The 22,820-nt window shown below is 45.0% G+C and overlaps 1 protein-coding gene across 1 annotated transcript in view; it reads left to right on the forward strand.

Moving 5' to 3' along the window:
- Positions 1-22,820, forward strand: part of LOC148778181 (NBPF family member NBPF4-like) — a 52,158-nt gene that overhangs the window by 12,784 nt on the left and 16,554 nt on the right. Inside the window, exons 8-13 of the mRNA XM_088835012.1 lie at positions 734-785; positions 1,418-1,593; positions 2,600-2,651; positions 7,955-8,121; positions 17,763-17,990; positions 19,990-20,163. Coding sequence (XP_088691138.1) covers positions 734-785; positions 1,418-1,593; positions 2,600-2,651; positions 7,955-8,121; positions 17,763-17,990; positions 19,990-20,163 — 849 coding nt within the window. The remainder of the gene's footprint in view (positions 1-733; positions 786-1,417; positions 1,594-2,599; positions 2,652-7,954; positions 8,122-17,762; positions 17,991-19,989; positions 20,164-22,820) is intronic.

Consider the following 22,820-nt stretch of genomic DNA (forward strand, 5'->3'; position numbering starts at 1 on the left):
CACGTGTCCCTCAGCAGTTGTGGCACAGGAGGTCCCTTTCAGGCTTCCTAACTTTGAATGGACCTCTCATCTCACATGAAATGCTTGAATTTTCATTTCTGGGTAATGTCCCTGAGTTCCTACACCTGTCCAAGGCTTTTGGCAGTCTTGTTTATATCTTTGGAGACGCCACCACTTTGGTTCACTTCTGTCACCCATAGTCTCTCTCTCTTCCTTTGACTCACCTTGTTCGAAGTCTTCTGAAACCAGAAATAAGCCACACCGTCATCTTTTGGTATGATTCTCTGAGGTAAGGCAGGGCCCTGGAACTTCCCAACCTGATGAATGGCCACTGTTTTCAGCTTTGAGTTTCATTTGACTTGAGGGTGTGTGGATTCCACTCCCATTTAATCTCAGTGTGTAATCACTTCAGCATTTCAGATGAAAAAAGCCTGAGTATTATAGCAGGCTGAGGATGTAGCTTAGTTGTTCCCCAGGAACTGTGAGTAAAAGAATGCATTTAGCTATTTGCACAGACTCAGGACCAGGATACTCTGCGAATGACATATCATATCAAGGAAATTTGTCCAATAGCTCAAGAAGGAAACCCAGTGCCACCTTATGAGGCTATTTCTAGGGCCTCCTGGATTATTTCTCTCTGAATAGCCTGTTACCACATGTGAAGATAGGTACAGGTTTGGGCATTTGTGAAGGGAATTTGCCTGATATAACTCTATTGTTAATTTATTTACAGAAAACAGGAATGATCTCGATGACCTGAAAGGACCAGAGGTGGTTGCCCCAAGGTAATTCTGAATCTCTGTGGGCTCTTTGCACAGTGATGACCTCTGCAGACCTCTGACCCAGGGAAAAACAGGAAGTGCTGAATATACTGTGTCGTCAGTTTTGCCCACCACTATTATCCTTTTTCATAGCATTCTCTGCTTTCACTGTGGTACTTCTATTGTTTCCCATTTCTTATTTACTTGTCACATTTAAAACCCAAGTCAGTTGACCCAGGTGACCTAAGTCAGAGTGGTGTTTTGCATCAGTTTTTGCCGCAGGGGTGGTTTTAGAGTGAGAAGCGTATCTGCTTTCTGTTTGTGTTAGCGTGCTGGCATGTGTGTCACAGTAGTGTGAATGCAATGTGAATGGAAGTGTGAAAGCCACTGTTCTGTGTCCCTGTGTGTGCGGCGGGACTGCACCATCAGAGGGAATTCAGTCTGTTCATCAGCCTGTTATTTGGCCGGAGCACTGAGCACCTGCTGTTCTTCCTTTCTTCTGCCCTGTCAGCCTCGCTGTGTCTCACACAGAGTTTTCTCTCTAATGGATCGGACCCTCGGCGTGCTTCACCACGCAAACATTCCATCAGAACCAGATAGGACTGCACAGTTTCTCATCATCTTGTCTTAATCGTCTGCCCTCCCTCCCCCACCAGGTTCAGCAGACAGCTGCCACAGCTGAGAGAGAACGGTGTCCCAGGGGACTCTCTGCATGAATCTGCTCTGACTTACTCGGTTCTTCCTAGCCTCTCAGACTCCATCTGGCCTTATAGGAGCGCTGCTGTCTTCTCACTTGAGGGCTTGGATGTCTCTCATGCCCGGGATGTAACCAGTGAGTATTTTCTTGTGATGGAACTCCACCTGGACGCCCAGGTAGACTCTGGACTCTGTACTCCTCCGCTCTGGGGTGTTGAGATTTGTCCTCCCTGTTGGAAGCTCTGTAGACGGTGATTTAAATCAGACTCTGTGGTAGAGTTTTAAGTACAGACCTCAGGTGAGTCTGGGAACTGTGCTTTCTTCTTCATTCAGGTAAAGCCTGTGGGCCAGGCTCCAAGTTCGATCACGGACACAAGACTGGTATGACACATTCACTCACTTGTATGAATGCAGGTGTCTGGAGATGACTGGATTTTTCCTGATTCCCATGAAAAGTCTCTTCTTGCCTACATAACTCCCATTTTCATACCCAAAGTGTCCCTGGAATTTCTGTGCCTTTCTAGGGGTGCTAACAGCCTTAATAATCTGTTGCTTCCCTGGTTTCACTGCTGTCATCCCCAGTGTTTGTCTCGTCTAAATTGCATTCTTAGCAAACCAATAAATTGGGCCAAGGATGCAAAGACCCCTCCGATCACCTTGCTTGTATGTTTCCATGAAGCAAGGTAGAGCCCTGGCATTTTGGCACATGATGAATGACTGAAGTTTCCGTGGAACAACTAGGATTCATGTGATCCGAGGTTTTCTTCATTCCACTCATCATTCTGATAAAGCAGTCAGCATATGGTGAGAAAAGCCTGAGTATTACAGTATTCTGCTAGAATGCATTTGGGCTATTCCCCAGGCTCTGTGGGGAAGATGAATCTTTACCTTTTTACTCAGACTTGGAAGAGAATACTGTGGTGAGGTTCTACCAGGGCAGGGAGATCTTTCCTGATGGCTCAGGAAAGCAAACCAAGGAGAATCTGAGAGACCCACCTAGAGGCTTCTGGAATATCCTTCTTAAAGAGCCTATCGTCTCACTGCCGATATTGTTGTCCCCGTGGCAGTATTGGACCCTGGATTATTAATTTACACAGTGAGATCTGCTAAGTGTTTCTTGACTTGTCTGAATTTATCCATAGAAAATCTTGCTGATCTTGAGGATGAGGAAGATCAAGACATCATCTCTTCCCGGTAAGTATGGAGAAACATGGGTCTGACATCAGTGGTGACATCTGGTCATCTCACGTGCAGGGGAATCGGAAAGTGCTGAACATGCCTGTCTCTTCCATTCAGACAACCACAAATTGTCCCTGTCCCAAGGTTGTCTGTTTTCACCCTTTATGAATCGCTCTCAGTTATAGTAACTTGCGGTCAGTTGAAGCAGGGCTACTGATCAGCCACAGGATTTCTTGTACTCCTCTGTTTTCTCCTTTTTGTTAAAACCAGCATGCAGTACTTATCTGCCTCTGTCACTCTGGGTTACGACCTTGGCAGGTATTTCATGGCAAGGAAATTAACTAGGAACAAAAACTCAGGTCACATCGCAATATCAGTAAACTGGGTCTTGCAGACACAGGATTTCTAGGAGTCCATTATGCTGCCAGAGTTGGTGTTCATTTGGATGAAGCATGTAAATTTCAACAAAATTTATGGTGTATTAGAAGTCACCCTGTGTTCTGAGGACGAGTGTGACATGACTATGTGTCCTGGGCTGGCCCATCTCCTTCCTCTCGAAATCATTTCTTCTCTGTGCTCAGAGCATCTGATGCTCACTCTCCCTCACTCGCCCTCCCTTTCCCTTTGCAAGTGCCCTCAGGTCCCAGATTGGGTTGTGGCCAGCGGAGATTTTTTTACATCCCTTTAAGGGGTCTCCCCATTTGTTTTTTGCAACTTGTCCCTTACCCCTCCCATCAAAACCAGCTATGGCTCCAGGTTGACTCATGCCTCTTGTTTAACCATCTGCCCTCCCAACCCCACAAATCTCAGCGTGGAGCAGCAGGTGGTAGAAGAGATTGAAGTCCAGCCGGACTCAGTGGATGCGTGTTATCTGGCTGCTTCTATTGGCCATCATCTGGCAGGCTCCTGTCATCCTTATAGAAGTGCCTCCTTCCCAACAGAGAGTACAGATGTTTTCTGGACTCTCAACGTAAACGGTGAGTACTCCCAGACAGGACCTAGGCTCAGGTTGATTAGAAGTATGTTCTCAGTTTTAATTTTTAGAAGGCATCACGAGCCTTTGCATTCTTCTTGCTCCAGGCTGCCCTCTGTCACCTGAACTCATCTCATCAGCACAGACTTGTGGTATCAAATCAGACCAGAGAGGGACAGGGGAGGGATAAGGGCAGAATCTCAGTGACCAGTGTCTCACCTGCAGGAGTTAGTGTAACAGAGCTCTTTTTATCAAGAAAAGAATCCTTATATTCGTGAAATTTTGTTGCTAATTTTATTCTTTGAGTAGTCTCTGGCAAGCTCTCTGGCGTTGCATTCATGATTGCAATCTGCTGCATGTTTGTAAGGCATGTTATATTGTTCCCCAGCTCCGGACTCTTGCCCGTGGGCTGCCTACCTCCCTCTGAAGCATTTAGGTACTAGATCCTGAACATAAAATCTGCCTATGCCCTGTAATTTCCATGAAGCCAAATATCAGTCTCTTGTTTTTCCATCGTCTAGAAACACCCTTGTGCCTCATCCTTTGTGCAGCAAGAAGGAGTCTTCCATGTCTGGGCTATACTTTCAAAGTTTTATGTGATCTCAGTGGTACAATCTCATGGAAACTATCGATAACCTGTGTATCTGATAGTGGTATGGACCTACTTTATGAGCCAGGTCCCCTTGGGTAGCAGTTCATAGGGTGTGGAGATTTCAAGCTAGTATGAGATCCTTTTGGGCTATTTTTGTTTTTTTTACATTTTCTTTAGCAGAAGCATTTTATTGTTAGGAGTTTGATTCATAAGATCATCTTGACTGAAGTTTCCGTGGAACAGCTAGGATTCATGTGATCCCAGGTTTTGTTCATTCCACTCATCATTCTGATAAAGCAGTGCATATGGTGAGAAAAGCCTGAGTATTACAGTATTCTGCTAGAATGCATTTGGGCTATTCCCCAGGCTCTATGGGGAAGATGAATCTTTACCTTTTTACTCAGACTTGGAAGAGAATACTGTGGTGAGGTTCTACCAGGGCAGGGATATCTTTCCTGATGGCTCAGGAAAGCAAACCAAGGAGAATCTGAGAGACCCACCTAGAGGCTTCTGGAATATCCTTCTTAAAGAGCCTATCGTCTCACTGCCGATATTGTTGTCCCCGTGGCAGTATTGGACCCTGGATTATTAATTTACACGGTGAGATCTGCTAAGTGTTTCTTGACTTGTCTGAATTTATCCATAGAAAATCTTGCTGATCTTGAGGATGAGGAAGATCAAGACATCATCTCTTCCCGGTAAGTATGGAGAAACATGGGTCTGACATCAGTGGTGACATCTGGTCATCTCACGTGCAGGGGAATCGGAAAGTGCTGAACATGCCTGTCTCTTCCATTCAGACAACCACAAATTGTCCCTGTCCCAACGTTGTCTGTTTTCACCCTTTATGAATCGCTCTCAGTTATAGTAACTTGCGGTCAGTTGAAGCAGGGCTACTGATCAGCCACAGGATTTCTTGTACTCCTCTGTTTTCTCCTTTTTGTTAAAACCAGCATGCAGTACTTATCTGCCTCTGTCACTCTGGGTTACGACCTTGGCAGGTATTTCATGGCAAGGAAATTAACTAGGAACAAAAACTCAGGTCACATCGCAATATCAGTAAACTGGGTCTTGCAGACACAGGATTTCTAGGAGTCCATTATGCTGCCAGAGTTGGTGTTCATTTGGATGAAGCATGTAAATTTCAACAAAATTTATGGTGTATTAGAAGTCACCCTGTGTTCTGAGGACGAGTGTGATATGACTATGTGTCCTGGGCTGGCCCATCTCCTTCCTCTCGAACTCATTTCTTCTCTGTGCTCAGAGCATCTGACGCTCACTCTCCCTCACTCGCTCTCCCTTTCCCTTTGCAAGTGCCCTCAGGTCCCAGATTGGGTTGTGGCCAGCGGAGATTTTTTTACATCCCTTTAAGGGGTCTCCCCATTTGTTTTTTGCAACTTGTCCCTTACCCCTCCCATCAAAACCAGCTATGGCTCCAGGTTGACTCATGCCTCTTGTTTAACCATCTGCCCTCCCAACCCCACAAATCTCAGCGTGGAGCAGCAGGTGGTAGAAGAGATTGAAGTCCAGCCGGACTCAGTGGATGCATGTTATCTGGCTGCTTCTATTGGCCATCATCTGGCAGGCTCCTGTCATCCTTATAGAAGTGCCTCCTTCCCAACAGAGAGTACAGATGTTTTCTGGACTCTCAACGTAAACGGTGAGTACTCCCAGACAGGACCTAGGCTCAGGTTGATTAGAAGTATGTTCTCAGTTTTAATTTTTAGAAGGCATCACGAGCCTTTGCATTCTTCTTGCTCCAGGCTGCCCTCTGTCACCTGAACTCATCTCATCAGCACAGACTTGTGGTATCAAATCAGACCAGAGAGGGACAGGGGAGGGATAAGGGCAGAATCTCAGTGACCAGTGTCTCACCTGCAGCAGTTAGTGTAACAGAGCTCTTTTTATGAAGAAAAGAATCCTTATATTCGTGAAATTTTGTTGCTAATTTTATTCTTTGAGTAGTCTCTGGCAAGCTCTCTGGCGTTGCATTCATGATTGCAATCTGCTGCATGTTTGTAAGGGATGTTATATTGTTCCCCAGCTCCGGACTCTTGCCCGTGGGCTGCCTACCTCCCTCTGAAGCATTTAGGTACTAGATCCTGAACATAAAATCTGCCTATGCCCTGTAATTTCCATGAAGCCAAATATCAGTCTCTTGTTTTTCCATCGTCTAGAAACACCCTTGTGCCTCATCCTTTGTGCAGCAAGAAGGAGTCTTCCATGTCTGGGCTATACTTTCAAAGTTTTATGTGATCTCAGTGGTACAATCTCATGGAAACTATCGATAACCTGTGTATCTGATAGTGGTATGGACCTACTTTATGAGCCAGGTCCCCTTGGGTAGCAGTTCATAGGGTGTGGAGATTTCAAGCTAGTATGAGATCCTTTTGGGATATATATATATATTTTTTTTTACTTTTTCTTTAGCAGAAGCATTTTATTGTTAGGAATTTGATTCATAAGATCATCTTGACTGAAGTTTCCGGGGAACAACTAGGATTCATGTGATCCGAGGTTTTGTTCATTCCACTCATCATTCTGATAAAGCAGTCAGCATATGGTGAGAAAAGCCTGAGTATTACAGTATTCTGCTAGAATGCATTTGGGCTATTCCCCAGGCTCTGTGGGGAAGATGAATTTCATCTTTACCTTTTTACTCAGACTTGGAAGAGAATACTGTGGTGAGGTTCTACCAGGGCAGGGATATCTTTCCTGATGGCTCAGGAAAGCAAACCAAGGAGAATCTGAGAGACCCACCTAGAAGCTTCTGGAATATCCTTCTTAAAGAGCCTATCGTCTCACTGCCGATATTGTTGTCCCCGTGGCAGTATTGGACCCTGGATTATTAATTTACACGGTGAGATCTGCTAAGTGTTTCTTGACTTGTCTGAATTTATCCATAGAAAATCTTGCTGATCTTGAGGATGAGGAAGATCAAGACATCATCTCTTCCCGGTAAGTATGGAGAAACATGGGTCTGACCTCAGTGGTGACATCTGGTCATCTCACGTGCAGGGGAATCGGAAAGTGCTGAACATGCCTGTCTCTTCCATTCAGACAACCACAAATTGTCCCTGTCCCAAGGTTGTCTGTTTTCACCCTTTATGAATCGCTCTCAGTTATAGTAACTTGCGGTCAGTTGAAGCAGGGCTACTGATCAGCCACAGGATTTCTTGTACTCCTCTGTTTTCTCCTTTTTGTTAAAACCAGCATGCAGTACTTATCTGCCTCTGTCACTCTGGGTTACGACCTTGGCAGGTATTTCATGGCAAGGAAATTAACTAGGAACAAAAACTCAGGTCACATCGCAATATCAGTAAACTGGGTCTTGCAGACACAGGATTTCTAGGAGTCCATTATGCTGCCAGAGTTGGTGTTCATTTGGATGAAGCATGTAAATTTCAACAAAATTTATGGTGTATTAGAAGTCACCCTGTGTTCTGAGGACGAGTGTGACATGACTATGTGTCCTGGGCTGGCCCATCTCCTTCCTCTCGAACTCATTTCTTCTCTGTGCTCAGAGCATCTGACGCTCACTCTCCCTCACTCGCTCTCCCTTTCCCTTTGCAAGTGCCCTCAGGTCCCAGATTGGGTTGTGGCCAGCGGAGATTTTTTTACATCCCTTTAAGGGGTCTCCCCATTTGTTTTTTGCAACTTGTCCCTTACCCCTCCCATCAAAACCAGCTATGGCTCCAGGTTGACTCATGCCTCTTGTTTAACCATCTGCCCTCCCAACCCCACAAATCTCAGCGTGGAGCAGCTGGTGGTAGAAGAGATTGAAGTCCAGCCGGACTCAGTGGATGCATGTTATCTGGCTGCTTCTATTGGCCATCATCTGGCAGGCTCCTGTCATCCTTATAGAAGTGCCTCCTTCCCAACAGAGAGTACAGATGTTTTCTGGACTCTCAACGTAAACGGTGAGTACTCCCAGACAGGACCTAGGCTCAGGTTGATTAGAAGTATGTTCTCAGTTTTAATTTTTAGAAGGCATCACGAGCCTTTGCATTCTTCTTGCTCCAGGCTGCCCTCTGTCACCTGAACTCATCTCATCAGCACAGACTTGTGGTATCAAATCAGACCAGAGAGGGACAGGGGAGGGATAAGGGCAGAATCTCAGTGACCAGTGTCTAACCTGCAGCAGTTAGTGTAACAGAGCTCTTTTTATGAAGAAAAGAATCCTTATATTCGTGAAATTTTGTTGCTAATTTTATTCTTTGAGTAGTCTCTGGCAAGCTCTCTGGCGTTGCATTCATGATTGCAATCTGCTGCATGTTTGTAAGGCATGTTATATTGTTCCCCAGCTCCGGACTCTTGCCCGTGGGCTGCCTACCTCCCTCTGAAGCATTTAGGTACTAGATCCTGAACATAAAATCTGCCTATGCCCTGTAATTTCCATGAAGCCAAATATCAGTCTCTTGTTTTTCCATCGTCTAGAAACACCCTTGTGCCTCATCCTTTGTGCAGCAAGAAGGAGTCTTCCATGTCTGGGCTATACTTTCAAAGTTTTATGTGATCTCAGTGGTACAATCTCATGGAAACTATCGATAACCTGTGTATCTGATAGTGGTATGGACCTACTTTATGAGCCAGGTCCCCTTGGGTAGCAGTTCATAGGGTGTGGAGATTTCAAGCTAGTATGAGATCCTTTTGGGATATATATATATATATATTTTTTTAATTTTTCTTTAGCAGAAGCATTTTATTGTTAGGAATTTGATTCATAAGATCATCTTGACTGAAGTTTCCAGGGAACAACTAGGATTCATGTGATCCGAGGTTTTGTTCATTCCACTCATCATTCTGATAAAGCAGTCAGCATATGGTGAGAAAAGCCTGAGTATTACAGTATTCTGCTAGAATGCATTTGGGCTATTCCCCAGGCTCTGTGGGGAAGATGAATTTCATCTTTACCTTTTTACTCAGACTTGGAAGAGAATACTGTGGTGAGGTTCTACCAGGGCAGGGATATCTTTCCTGATGGCTCAGGAAAGCAAACCAAGGAGAATCTGAGAGACCCACCTAGAGGCTTCTGGAATATCCTTCTTAAAGAGCCTATCGTCTCACTGCCGATATTGTTGTCCCCGTGGCAGTATTGGACCCTGGATTATTAATTTACACAGTGAGATCTGCTAAGTGTTTCTTGACTTGTCTGAATTTATCCATAGAAAATCTTGCTGATCTTGAGGATGAGGAAGATCAAGACATCATCTCTTCCCGGTAAGTATGGAGAAACATGGGTCTGACCTCAGTGGTGACATCTGGTCATCTCACGTGCAGGGGAATCGGAAAGTGCTGAACATGCCTGTCTCTTCCATTCAGACAACCACAAATTGTCCCTGTCCCAACGTTGTCTGTTTTCACCCTTTATGAATCGCTCAGTTATAGTAACTTGCGGTCAGTTGAAGCAGGGCTACTGATCAGCCACAGGATTTCTTGTACTCCTCTGTTTTCTCCTTTTTGTTAAAACCAGCATGCAGTACTTATCTGCCTCTGTCACTCTGGGTTACGACCTTGGCAGGTATTTCATGGCAAGGAAATTAACTAGGAACAAAAACTCAGGTCACATCGCAATATCAGTAAACTGGGTCTTGCAGACACAGGATTTCTAGGAGTCCATTATGCTGCCAGAGTTGGTGTTCATTTGGATGAAGCATGTAAATTTCAACAAAATTTATGGTGTATTAGAAGTCACCCTGTGTTCTGAGGACGAGTGTGACATGACTATGTGTCCTGGGCTGGCCCATCTCCTTCCTCTCGAACTCATTTCTTCTCTGTGCTCAGAGCATCTGATGCTCACTCTCCCTCACTCGCCCTCCCTTTCCCTTTGCAAGTGCCCTCAGGTCCCAGATTGGGTTGTGGCCAGCGGAGATTTTTTTACATCCCTTTAAGGGGTCTCCCCATTTGTTTTTTGCAACTTGTCCCTTACCCCTCCCATCAAAACCAGCTATGGCTCCAGGTTGACTCATGCCTCTTGTTTAACCATCTGCCCTCCCAACCCCACAAATCTCAGCGTGGAGCAGCTGGTGGTAGAAGAGATTGAAGTCCAGCCGGACTCAGTGGATGCATGTTATCTGGCTGCTTCTATTGGCCATCATCTGGCAGGCTCCTGTCATCCTTACAGAAGTGCCTCCTTCCCAACAGAGAGTACAGATGTTTTCTGGACTCTCAACGTAAACGGTGAGTACTCCCAGACAGGACCTAGGCTCAGGTTGATTAGAAGTATGTTCTCAGTTTTAATTTTTGGAAGGCATCACGAGCCTTTGCATTCTTCTTGCTCCAGGCTGCCCTCTGTCACCTGAACTCATCTCATCAGCACAGACTTGTGGTATCAAATCAGACCAGAGAGGGACAGGGGAGGGATAAGGGCAGAATCTCAGTGACCAGTGTCTCACCTGCAGGAGTTAGTGTAACAGAGCTCTTTTTATGAAGAAAAGAATCCTTATATTCGTGAAATTTTGTTGCTAATTTTATTCTTTGAGTAGTCTCTGGCAAGCTCTCTGGCGTTGCATTCATGATTGCAATCTGCTGCATGTTTGTAAGGCATGTTATATTGTTCCCCAGCTCCGGACTCTTGCCCGTGGGCTGCCTACCTCCCTCTGAAGCATTTAGGTACTAGATCCTGAACATAAAATCTGCCTATGCCCTGTAATTTCCATGAAGCCAAATATCAGTCTCTTGTTTTTCCATCGTCTAGAAACACCCTTGTGCCTCATCCTTTGTGCAGCAAGAAGGAGTCTTCCATGTCTGGGCTATACTTTCAAAGTTTTATGTGATCTCAGTGGTACAATCTCATGGAAACTATCGATAACCTGTGTATCTGATAGTGGTATGGACCTACTTTATGAGCCAGGTCCCCTTGGGTAGCAGTTCATAGGGTGTGGAGATTTCAAGCTAGTATGAGATCCTTTTGGGATATATATATATATATTTTTTTAATTTTTCTTTAGCAGAAGCATTTTATTGTTAGGAATTTGATTCATAAGATCATCTTGACTGAAGTTTCCAGGGAACAACTAGGATTCATGTGATCCGAGGTTTTGTTCATTCCACTCATCATGCTAAAGCAGTCAGCATATGGTGAGAAAAGCCTGAGTATTACAGTATTCTGCTAGAATGCATTTGGGCTATTCCCCAGGCTCTGTGGGGAAGATGAATTTCATCTTTACCTTTTTACTCAGACTTGGAAGAGAATACTGTGGTGAGGTTCTACCAGGGCAGGGATATCTTTCCTGATGGCTCAGGAAAGCAAACCAAGGAGAACCTGAGAGACCCACCTAGAGGCTTCTGGAATATCCTTCTTAAAGAGCCTATCGTCTCACTGCCGATATTGTTGTCCCCGTGGCAGTATTGGACCCTGGATTATTAATTTACACGGTGAGATCTGCTAAGTGTTTCTTGACTTGTCTGAATTTATCCATAGAAAATCTTGCTGATCTTGAGGATGAGGAAGATCAAGACATCATCTCTTCCCGGTAAGTATGGAGAAACATGGGTCTGACCTCAGTGGTGACATCTGGTCATCTCACGTGCAGGGGAATCGGAAAGTGCTGAACATGCCTGTCTCTTCCATTCAGACAACCACAAATTGTCCCTGTCCCAACGTTGTCTGTTTTCACCCTTTATGAATCGCTCTCAGTTATAGTAACTTGCGGTCAGTTGAAGCAGGGCTACTGATCAGCCACAGGATTTCTTGTACTCCTCTGTTTTCTCCTTTTTGTTAAAACCAGCATGCAGTACTTATCTGCCTCTGTCACTCTGGGTTACGACCTTGGCAGGTATTTCATGGCAAGGAAATTAACTAGGAACAAAAACTCAGGTCACATCGCAATATCAGTAAACTGGGTCTTGCAGACACAGGATTTCTAGGAGTCCATTATGCTGCCAGAGTTGGTGTTCATTTGGATGAAGCATGTAAATTTCAACAAAATTTATGGTGTATTAGAAGTCACCCTGTGTTCTGAGGACGAGTGTGACATGACTATGTGTCCTGGGCTGGCCCATCTCCTTCCTCTCGAACTCATTTCTTCTCTGTGCTCAGAGCATCTGATGCTCACTCTCCCTCACTCGCCCTCCCTTTCCCTTTGCAAGTGCCCTCAGGTCCCAGATTGGGTTGTGGCCAGCGGAGATTTTTTTACATCCCTTTAAGGGGTCTCCCCATTTGTTTTTTGCAACTTGTCCCTTACCCCTCCCATCAAAACCAGCTATGGCTCCAGGTTGACTCATGCCTCTTGTTTAACCATCTGCCCTCCCAACCCCACAAATCTCAGCGTGGAGCAGCTGGTGGTAGAAGAGATTGAAGTCCAGCCGGACTCAGTGGATGCATGTTATCTGGCTGCTTCTATTGGCCATCATCTGGCAGGCTCCTGTCATCCTTACAGAAGTGCCTCCTTCCCAACAGAGAGTACAGATGTTTTCTGGACTCTCAACGTAAACGGTGAGTACTCCCAGACAGGACCTAGGCTCAGGTTGATTAGAAGTATGTTCTCAGTTTTAATTTTTGGAAGGCATCACGAGCCTTTGCATTCTTCTTGCTCCAGGCTGCCCTCTGTCACCTGAACTCATCTCATCAGCACAGACTTGTGGTATCAAATCAGACCAGAGAGGGACAGGGGAGGGATAAGGGCAGAATCTCAGTGACCAGTGTCTCACCTGCAGGAGTTAGTGTAACAGAGCTCTTTTTATGAAGAAAAGAATCCTTATATTCGTGAAATTTTGTTGCTAATTTTATTCTTTGAGTAGTCTCTGGCAAGCTCTCTGGCGTTGCATTCATGATTGCAATCTGCTGCATGTTTGTAAGGCATGTTATATTGTTCCCCAGCTCCGGACTCTTGCCCGTGGGCTGCCTACCTCCCTCTGAAGCATTTAGGTACTAGATCCTGAACATAAAATCTGCCTATGCCCTGTAATTTCCATGAAGCCAAATATCAGTCTCTTGTTTTTCCATCGTCTAGAAACACCCTTGTGCCTCATCCTTTGTGCAGCAAGAAGGAGTCTTCCATGTCTGGGCTATACTTTCAAAGTTTTATGTGATCTCAGTGGTACAATCTCATGGAAACTATCGATAACCTGTGTATCTGATAGTGGTATGGACCTACTTTATGAGCCAGGTCCCCTTGGGTAGCAGTTCATAGGGTGTGGAGATTTCAAGCTAGTATGAGATCCTTTTGGGATATATATATATATATATTTTTTTACTTTTTCTTTAGCAGAAGCATTTTATTGTTAGGAATTTGATTCATAAGATCATCTTGACTGAAGTTTCCGGGGAACAACTAGGATTCATGTGATCCGAGGTTTTGTTCATTCCACTCATCATTCTGATAAAGCAGTCAGCATATGGTGAGAAAAGCCTGAGTATTACAGTATTCTGCTAGAATGCATTTGGGCTATTCCCCAGGCTCTGTGGGGAAGATGAATTTCATCTTTACCTTTTTACTCAGACTTGGAAGAGAATACTGTGGTGAGGTTCTACCAGGGCAGGGATATCTTTCCTGATGGCTCAGGAAAGCAAACCAAGGAGAACCTGAGAGACCCACCTAGAGGCTTCTGGAATATCCTTCTTAAAGAGCCTATCGTCTCACTGCCGATATTGTTGTCCCCGTGGCAGTATTGGACCCTGGATTATTAATTTACACGGTGAGATCTGCTAAGTGTTTCTTGACTTGTCTGAATTTATCCATAGAAAATCTTGCTGCTCTTGAGGATGAGGAAGATCAAGACATCATCTCTTCCCGGTAAGTATGGAGAAACATGGGTCTGACCTCAGTGGTGACATCTGGTCATCTCACGTGCAGGGGAATCGGAAAGTGCTGAACATGCCTGTCTCTTCCATTCAGACAACCACAAATTGTCCCTGTCCCAAGGTTGTCTGTTTTCACCCTTTATGAATCGCTCTCAGTTATAGTAACTTGCGGTCAGTTGAAGCAGGGCTACTGATCAGCCACAGGATTTCTTGTACTCCTCTGTTTTCTCCTTTGTGTTAAAACCAGCATGCAGTACTTATCTGCCTCTGTCACTCTGGGTTACGACCTTGGCAGGTATTTCATGGCAAGGAAATTAACTAGGAACAAAAACTCAGGTCACATCGCAATATCAGTAAACTGGGTCTTGCAGACACAGGATTTCTAGGAGTCCATTATGCTGCCAGAGTTGGTGTTCATTTGGATGAAGCATGTAAATTTCAACAAAATTTATGGTGTATTAGAAGTCACCCTGTGTTCTGAGGACGAGTGTGACATGACTATGTGTCCTGGGCTGGCCCATCTCCTTCCTCTCGAACTCATTTCTTCTCTGTGCTCAGAGCATCTGATGCTCACTCTCCCTCACTCGCCCTCCCTTTCCCTTTGCAAGTGCCCTCAGGTCCCAGATTGGGTTGTGGCCAGCGGAGATTTTTTTACATCCCTTTAAGGGGTCTCCCCATTTGTTTTTTACAACTTGTCCCTTACCCCTCCCATCAAAACCAGCTATGGCTCCAGGTTGACTCATGCCTCTTGTTTAACCATTTGCCCTCCCAACCCCACAAATCTCAGCGTGGAGCAGCTGGTGGTAGAAGAGATTGAAGTCCAGCCGGACTCAGTGGATGCATGTTATCTGGCTGCTTCCATTGGCCATCATCTGGCAGGCTCCTGTCATCCTTATAGAAGTGCCTCCTTCCCAACAGAGAGTACAGATGTTTTCTGGACTCTCAACGTAAACGGTGAGTACTCCCAGACAGGACCTAGGCTCAGGTTGATTAGAAGTATGTTCTCAGTTTTAATTTTTGGAAGGCATCACGAGCCTTTGCATTCTTCTTGCTCCAGGCTGCCCTCTGTCACCTGAACTCATCTCATCAGCACAGACTTGTGGTATCAAATCAGACCAGAGAGGGACAGGGGAGGGATAAGGGCAGAATCTCAGTGACCAGTGTCTCACCTGCAGGAGTTAGTGTAACAGAGCTCTTTTTATGAAGAAAAGAATCCTTATATTCGTGAAATTTTGTTGCTAATTTTATTCTTTGAGTAGTCTCTGGCAAGCTCTCTGGCGTTGCATTCATGATTGCAATCTGCTGCATGTTTGTAAGGCATGTTATATTGTTCCCCAGCTCCGGACTCTTGCCCGTGGGCTGCCTACCTCCCTCTGAAGCATTTAGGTACTAGATCCTGAACATAAAATCTGCCTATGCCCTGTAATTTCCATGAAGCCAAATATCAGTCTCTTGTTTTTCCATCGTCTAGAAACACCCTTGTGCCTCATCCTTAATGCAGCAGAAAGGAGTCTTCCATGTGTGGGTTGTAGTTTTAATGTTTTTTGGAATCTCAGTGGTATAATTTCATGGAAACTATCGATAACCTGTGTATCTGATTGTGGTATGGAAGTACTTTATGAGGCAGGTCCCCTTTGGTAGCAGTGATAGGTTGTTTTGGAGATTAAAATCTATTATGAAATCCTTTTGGACTATTATTTTTTTTTACTTTTTCTTTAGCAGAAGCATTTTATTGTTAGGAATTTGATTCATAAGATCATCTTGATAAACGAAAAGAAATCTCATTATGTATCAGAGTATATCTGTCGTCTTTTTAAATGATATTGGGCATATAAATGTTGACCGTCAGTCAATTGGTACCTTTTACATTGGAAGCGGTTTCTTTGTTGTTTCCCATTCTTCCCTGAGGATCAAAAAGCAGAGGCTTTCTCTGGATCACTGTAGATCACCTACCTGGAAGGGAACTCTTGTTTGTGTGCCGTGCTCCTTCCTAGGCGAGCTTCAAGTGCACTGTAAGTCCTTCAGCCCTCCAAACGCCCTCTCAGGTAGTGTGGTGTCTCACAGTGGAGCCCAGGGCACTGAGGCTCAGCGGGTCCCTTCACTTCCCCAGACTCCTGGCCACCAGCAAGTGGGACACTGGCCTCTCCTGGGCCTGACTCCCTGGCTCAGGCTGTGGCGTCTCCTCTCAGCGGTCGGACCATCAGTGACTGAGAGAAGACGTTGCCCACCTTTTCCTCTTTGCCCTGAACCAAATGATTTGCAACTATCTTAATCTTCAGCAGAAAGTTGCCAGAGGGCTGCGGAGAACCCCTTTGTCCCTCACTCAGATCTGCCAGCTCCAGATGCCTCTGTGCACTCTGTCCTGAGAACAGAGCCAGCGGCTCCTCCAGCCCCTCCAGGTGGAGCCACAGCTCCACGGGGCTCTCTCTGGAGAATCAGCCAGGGTGAGAGTTCACGCCTCTCCCCATCTCCTGCCCTCAGGTCACCTGCTATCCCGACAGGTCCAGGTAGACCTTGAGTTTGGCTGTGCTGAAGCCATTAAAACTTTGGAGCTCTATCTCAGAAACACTGACAGCCGGGTGTGGGTTCCTGTGAAGAGGATGAGTGAGGCTCAGCCATGTGTCTCAGATATGTTTCTGAGATGGTTTGCGTGTGTGATTTGGCCCAGTCGTGGGAGTCCATTGTTCACAATGGGCCAGGAAAGGCCAAATCCCCACAGATGGATTGAGATGAATGAATAGAATATCTAAAGTATACAGGGATCCATCCTGTGTCCTGATTCTCATGATAACCTGAGGACAGTGTGGATAGCTGTTATGCAGCCATGTGGGTAAGGTAGTCAGGTCTACCCCATCCTCTCTGTACAAGGAGAAACCCTGCAGAAACAAAAGAAACACTTGATTTTTAAATTACAACTTGATCTTCCATTGGAGGCTTTTCCCCACACTAACAATATTTGGCAGTATTGTTGATGTTTGATACAATGTTTGGTTATTTTATATTCTGTCACTGCAAAGAATATTCAAAGCATAGGTTTAATAAAACCCATTCTCAAGAAAAGACAAATAAAATTAGATGATGAAATTACACAGCGATAATGAAAAACAATGCTAGACATTGATTCAAAATAACATTGGAGAATAAGGGGATACATAGTTTTGACAGTTCTTTCAACCACCAAATATTGTACAGGGATTTTCCCTTCAGCCCAATGTGAATTATCATCATATCTGATTAAGTGTCCTAAAATATGATGATTAACGATTAATGAACTTCGCTTGATGGAAATATGAAGGGTACACCAGACTGAGAGAAGTGCTTTTGGCACGGGTGAGCGGAAGGATAGACAAAATTTCAAGCAAGGAAGTTGAGAAGGGTCTGGAATGTACTGTATTTTCTCAGCTCAAATCTGGTGGTACCTGAAGCCTTCAGGCCATATACCTCTTCCTGTTCTTTATTCCTGTGGGTAGATATCAAGAACTCTTTCTCCCCCATGCCTAGAGGCTTGTCGAGAACCTTCTCTCTAGGCTCCAAGACTAAGGCTAAGAACAGAATAAGAGGCTTGACCTCCTGTGTCACCCAAACCCTCTAGACTCAAGTGGGTGAACTCTCATTTCAAGAAATTGCAGCCCAGCACCTGCCTTCTCAGCGCCCCAGTCACAGCCATAAATATGACATCTTCACAATGATCTCTGCCTTTGCTGTCTGGGTTATTGGTCGGTTTCACTCTTGGGCTAGGACAGCAGAAATGGGTGTCTGGGAGGGCTTAGCAAGAAAAAGCTTCCATTAGTCCCACTGAGCCCACTTTACTTTCAGGTGACACCTGGGAGGACTGTCACCAGGGACCTGTGAGTTTCCCAGGGTCAGAGGTGCCAACTTCACAGGCACAGCTTCAGAAAAGCACCCACGTGACCGATTGTCTGCAGTGGCAGCTGGACCAGCATTTCGACTGTGGTGACAGCAAAGCCATGCTGGGTCTTTCCTCCACCAACTGGGGCTTTACCTCCAACCCTGATTCTGGAAACCAAGGACCACTCTTTCTAGGTAAGAAAGAAAAGGGGATTAGAAAGCTCTGGTCCATGTGCTGGTCATCACAAAGCTGTGGGTGGAGGAGGCAGAGTGCCTTTCCCACGCCCGCGGTCAGCCCAGTTGAAACCTGTGGCACTCTGACAGAGTGAGGTGACCAAGAGCCTGGGACTTAGGACCAGCTCATCCTCAGGCTCTGGTTCTGCAAATTCCTGCCTGTTTACCTGAGCCGAGTTATTTATCTTCCTAGGTATTTGCCTCTCTCGTGCCTCATCCGAACTCTTGAAAAATTCTATCTCCTTTGCATATTGGTGGGAATCTTAAACAATATAACGTCCAGGGCCTCTGATTCACTAAAATTTGTTTGATCCCCACTAGGAATATATAATATCTAAGCACTGTGTCTTTCTGGTGCTTTAACACTTACCAAATGATTGCACAATGGTTGTTTCCTCTACGGCAGCATAAGCTCTATGGTCTCCACTTTCTCTGGACCCCATCTTCCCCTGCTTCCTCAGAAAGTAGCTTGGCCAGTATTTTCCTCTCCTTTCACCGTCTGTCATCAAGGCAATTTACTCCCGTTGGGTGCTCTCAGTTAGCGGGTATCCGCAACATTCCATAGGAGTGTCAACACTGGCCCTGCAACTCAGTCTCATGTTTGCTCTTCACATCCAGTTTCCTTTCCTCAGTTTCCCCTCATTTTAAAAGAACGCGCTACCCTCATTCTTGAAGCGCACCCGCCAGTCTCTTTTATGACCCTCCATTAAATTCATTCTCTCCACTCATCTCCATGTCTGTCTCCTAGTTTTCATCTCCTCCGAGTCCACCTCTGCTCAAATTTCCTTAAAAGAGCTTTCAGACCCTCACATCCATTTCATCTGGGACGTGTTCAGCCTTCCCTCCTTTGCTCTCAACATCCTCCTCTGGAGCCTGGCGCTGCCTGGCGCTCTTCCCTCAGGCCGTGGCCTCATCTGAGGAATGAGGAGAGACCCAGGTCCTCAGGTGGCGCTGAGATGAGAAGGAGCCCCTGTGGCAGCGTGGAGAGTCTCATGGAAAGTGCTCAGGGAGGGCAGGGATGCGGAGCGGGACAAGAGCCACCAGGTCTTGTGTTTATTGTCTTCTCTTCCCTCTTGTCTCTCCTTTTCTTGTGCTCGGCCTCCCACATTCTCAGCCAAGACTGAACTCCACTGGCTCAGTCGCTCTGTTTCCTGCTCACCTTCCATGGAGACCTGAACATAAATCCAGGCCTCACGGCGGATTTTGCAGCAAAGGGTAGTTTTAATGCCCTTTATGTTCACACCCCGTCACACTGTGACTCCCCCTGGCCCCCACCCCTTGTCTCCTAGTTCCTGTCACCAAATGAGCTTCTTGCTCATTCTTATTTTTCTATTTTCTTGTCCAAATTCAGCTCATCAGGAAACCAATAGAACGATCCATTCAATAGCTCAAATCCTTCATTCATTTATTCCATCACAAACACACTCACTTGTGAGGTTTCTTCCATTTTTATCATATCGTGTATGCCTGATTTAAATTATGTATAAATATCATATGTAGCCTGTTTAGATATATATGAAGTGCATATTGATGCACATTTAAAAGTTTTCCAATTTAGACTTCCCCATTTCTTTTCTGTCATGAGGTTTTCCTTCAGCTTTGACTTTGCTTCATCTCTTCCCTCCCACCAGTACAAACTGCATCTTGTAGGAGTTTCTTGCCTTTGTCTTTTCTACCTAGGAATTTTTTGTTGTCAGCCATTTTATTTTTCTTGCTCATTTATGGCACTTGGAAACTTGTTTGCCCTGTGGCACACTTAACAATACTGGGAAGTATAAGGAAGATCAGCAGAAAAGAAAATATAAAAATATCTCCATTGTCTTCACCTACCCATGGGCTTTCAGATGGCCTTTCTGGTTCCTGGACACTTTCTGTACCTGATGTCCTTCTTGGGTGAAGGAGTGAGTCTTTGTAAATCATGAATAACAATGGATCCTGTTGGCTGTGGTTTTATCTTCAGAGCTGGATGCTTCCATCAGAGTGAAGAACCCTCCCAAGCTGGAAGGTGAGGGCTCCACAGCAAGCACACATGAGCGTCCAGTCTGTAACAAGATTAAAGGCTTAAGTGTCCTGAAACAGAAGATGACCAGAAGAAAACTGCTGTCTCAGTTTATCATAACTTTTCTTCCAAGGAGTAAGCATCTTTTAATTTCATGGCTGCTGTCACCATCTGCAGTGATTTTGGAGCCCAGAAAAATAAAGTCAGCCACTGTTTCCCCATCTATTCGCCATGAAGTGATGGGACCGGATGCCATGATCTTCGTTCTTTTGAATGCATAGTTATAAGTCACCCTTTTCCGTCTTCCTTCACTTTCATCAAGAGGCTCATTAGTTCCTCTTCGCTTTCTGCTGTAAGGGTGGTGTCATCTGCATATCTCAGCTTATTGATATTTCCCTTGGCAATCTTGATTCCAGCTGTGCTTCATCCAGCCCAGCATTTCGCATGATGTACTGTGGATAAAAGTTAAAGAATCAAGGTGACAATATAAAGCCTTGACATACTCCTTTCTCAATTTGGAACCAGTCCGTGTTCCATGTCCAGTTCTAATGCTGCTTCTTGATCTGCATACAGGTTTTTCATGAGGCAGGAAAGGTGGTCTGTTATTTCCATCTCTTTAAGAATTTTCCATAGTTTGTTGTGATCCACACAGTCAAACGCTTTGGCCTAGTCAAGAAAGCAGAAATAAATGTTGTTGTGGATTTTTTTCTATACAGTAGCTTAAAATACTAGTAGAGAATCTTACTTTGAGAAAAGTTTGAGAAAAAGGTGATGAGATTTTAATATAACTAAACTGAACGCTCTTTCACTTCAGAGTTTTATTTGTTGAGATGTCAACGATATTCCTCGAAATGCCTTAAGGCGGATTCAGCATGAAATAACCTTCATAACATTTTGGTGTCCATGGGATGCAAATGGCTTGACACAAAGTTAAACTCCCTACTCTCTTTTTGCGAATTTTATTTTGAGTTTCCCCTCTTTCCATTCATCCCTCAGTCTCTTCGGAGCAGGATTTCCCTGGAATGCCTTATTCCTGTTCAGGAGGATGACCGAACAGCCTCTATTAACTGTTGACTCCTCCAGATTGGAGCTTTCCTCTCCTCCTCTCCCTTCCTGCAAATATATAGGAAGGGCCTGTGGCTCGGGCTCTCAGTAACAAGTCATGTGGTCTTAGACCCTTGAAAACATAGCTCCTCCTCTGTAAATTATGGAAGTGGACTTAGATACATTCTGAGGTCCCTATTGGTGCTCATATCCAGGACTCTCCAGGACCCTGCTTCTCCTGAGAAGGCAGGGATGAAGAGGTAGAAGAGGGTGTCTTTCTCAATTGAGGATCCTCTGCTCCCATAGCTGTCTGTTTCTAACTGTGTATGAGGGATGCCCAGCACGTCCATCCCTGAATGTGTGGGAAAGCATACAGATGAAGGGGATTCAAGAGTCCAATGACTGTTGAGGATTGAGTGGTGGGGATCCAGTTAAGACTCTGAAGCAGCTCTGAGCTGAGATATCACCAAGCACAGGTGGGGTGAGGACAGGGTTCCTCAGATGCTGCACCACAGGCTCGATGAAAGTTTAAGGAGGTATTCCTTCTCAATCATGGATCTCACTTTCCTCTTCAGCCAACCTGTGGCTCTCCCTTCAGCTCGTCCTGTCAACAGGAGCTCTGTCTGCCCCTGGCCCCAGTCACCATGTGGCCATCCCTTCAGGCTCAGCAGGGCCTAACGAAGACTCACGTTTCTTCTCTCTCTCTTTCACAGATATCAATTACTTTAGGAACTAAAATAAGATATTGTCGATTTAAGAAACCACACTATAAAATTACCTTTTCCATTTGATGAAAAAGAATCTACAACAGCAACTCAATTTAAACCTCAGCAACACTGGAGGGATCCTTTCCTGAGAATGAACATCCCAACCAACAACCACTGTCCACACTCCAAGGGACAGAATTGATGCGAGTAATCCCGGTCATCAGCCTCCGAATGTAATCCTCAGTAAGGTGATCAGTGCTTTGATGGACACACAGTTTGGAAAGACCTTAATGCTGCTCCTCTAAATAGTCGTCCTCCACACACCAGCATGGGAACAATTGGAAGAAGACAGCATATCAACCCGGTCATTCTTTGCCACCAGATGGACTGTGCTCAAAGCAGACAGCATTTACTGCGCATTGTTCTTGCTGAAAGTGTTTATCCTGTGTTTAATATTGAGGTAGATATCAGATAACTGCAGAATTGAGACCTTTGAACTAGACAACTGGCCTGTCTTTCTTCAAACGGTTGATGTTTGCACCAAAAAGACAACAAAAAGGAGAAGAGATGTTTTAGGTCCCAAAGGACTAAAAAGATCATGTTGCTTTATCTCTTTAGTCCTTCGGAACATCAAACATCTCCTCACCTTCTTGTAGTTGTCTTTGACGGTCGTGACATTGACTTCTTTGCAGAGGACAGGTCAGTTGTCTACTGAAAGGTCTCCATTTTGCAGCCGTCTGATCATTGCCTCATGATTAAATTCCGGTGAACCCTTTTTGCCAAGAACACCGTCTAGTGAATGCTGTGTGATTCCGAGTGCAGCCTGTTTGGAGGCTAAGAGTGTCCACTTTACCTGTCCCCACTGTTATTATTTCAGCATTGAACACTGTTATGCAGAGGCTTATAAGATCTGTTCTTGAAAAGACAGGCTTTTGTGTGTGTAATGAGCAATTTGATTAGTGGTATTTGAGGGTGTATCAATATTGTATTCTATGGTGCTCTTTCTGTAAAAATGTTACCACCCTTTATTGATCCCTGATG

This window comes from Moschus berezovskii, chromosome 4, assembly GCF_049115385.1.
Source record: "Moschus berezovskii isolate FMDL1 chromosome 4, NW_MosBer_1.0, whole genome shotgun sequence".
Classification (NCBI taxonomy): domain Eukaryota; kingdom Metazoa; phylum Chordata; class Mammalia; order Artiodactyla; family Moschidae; genus Moschus; species Moschus berezovskii.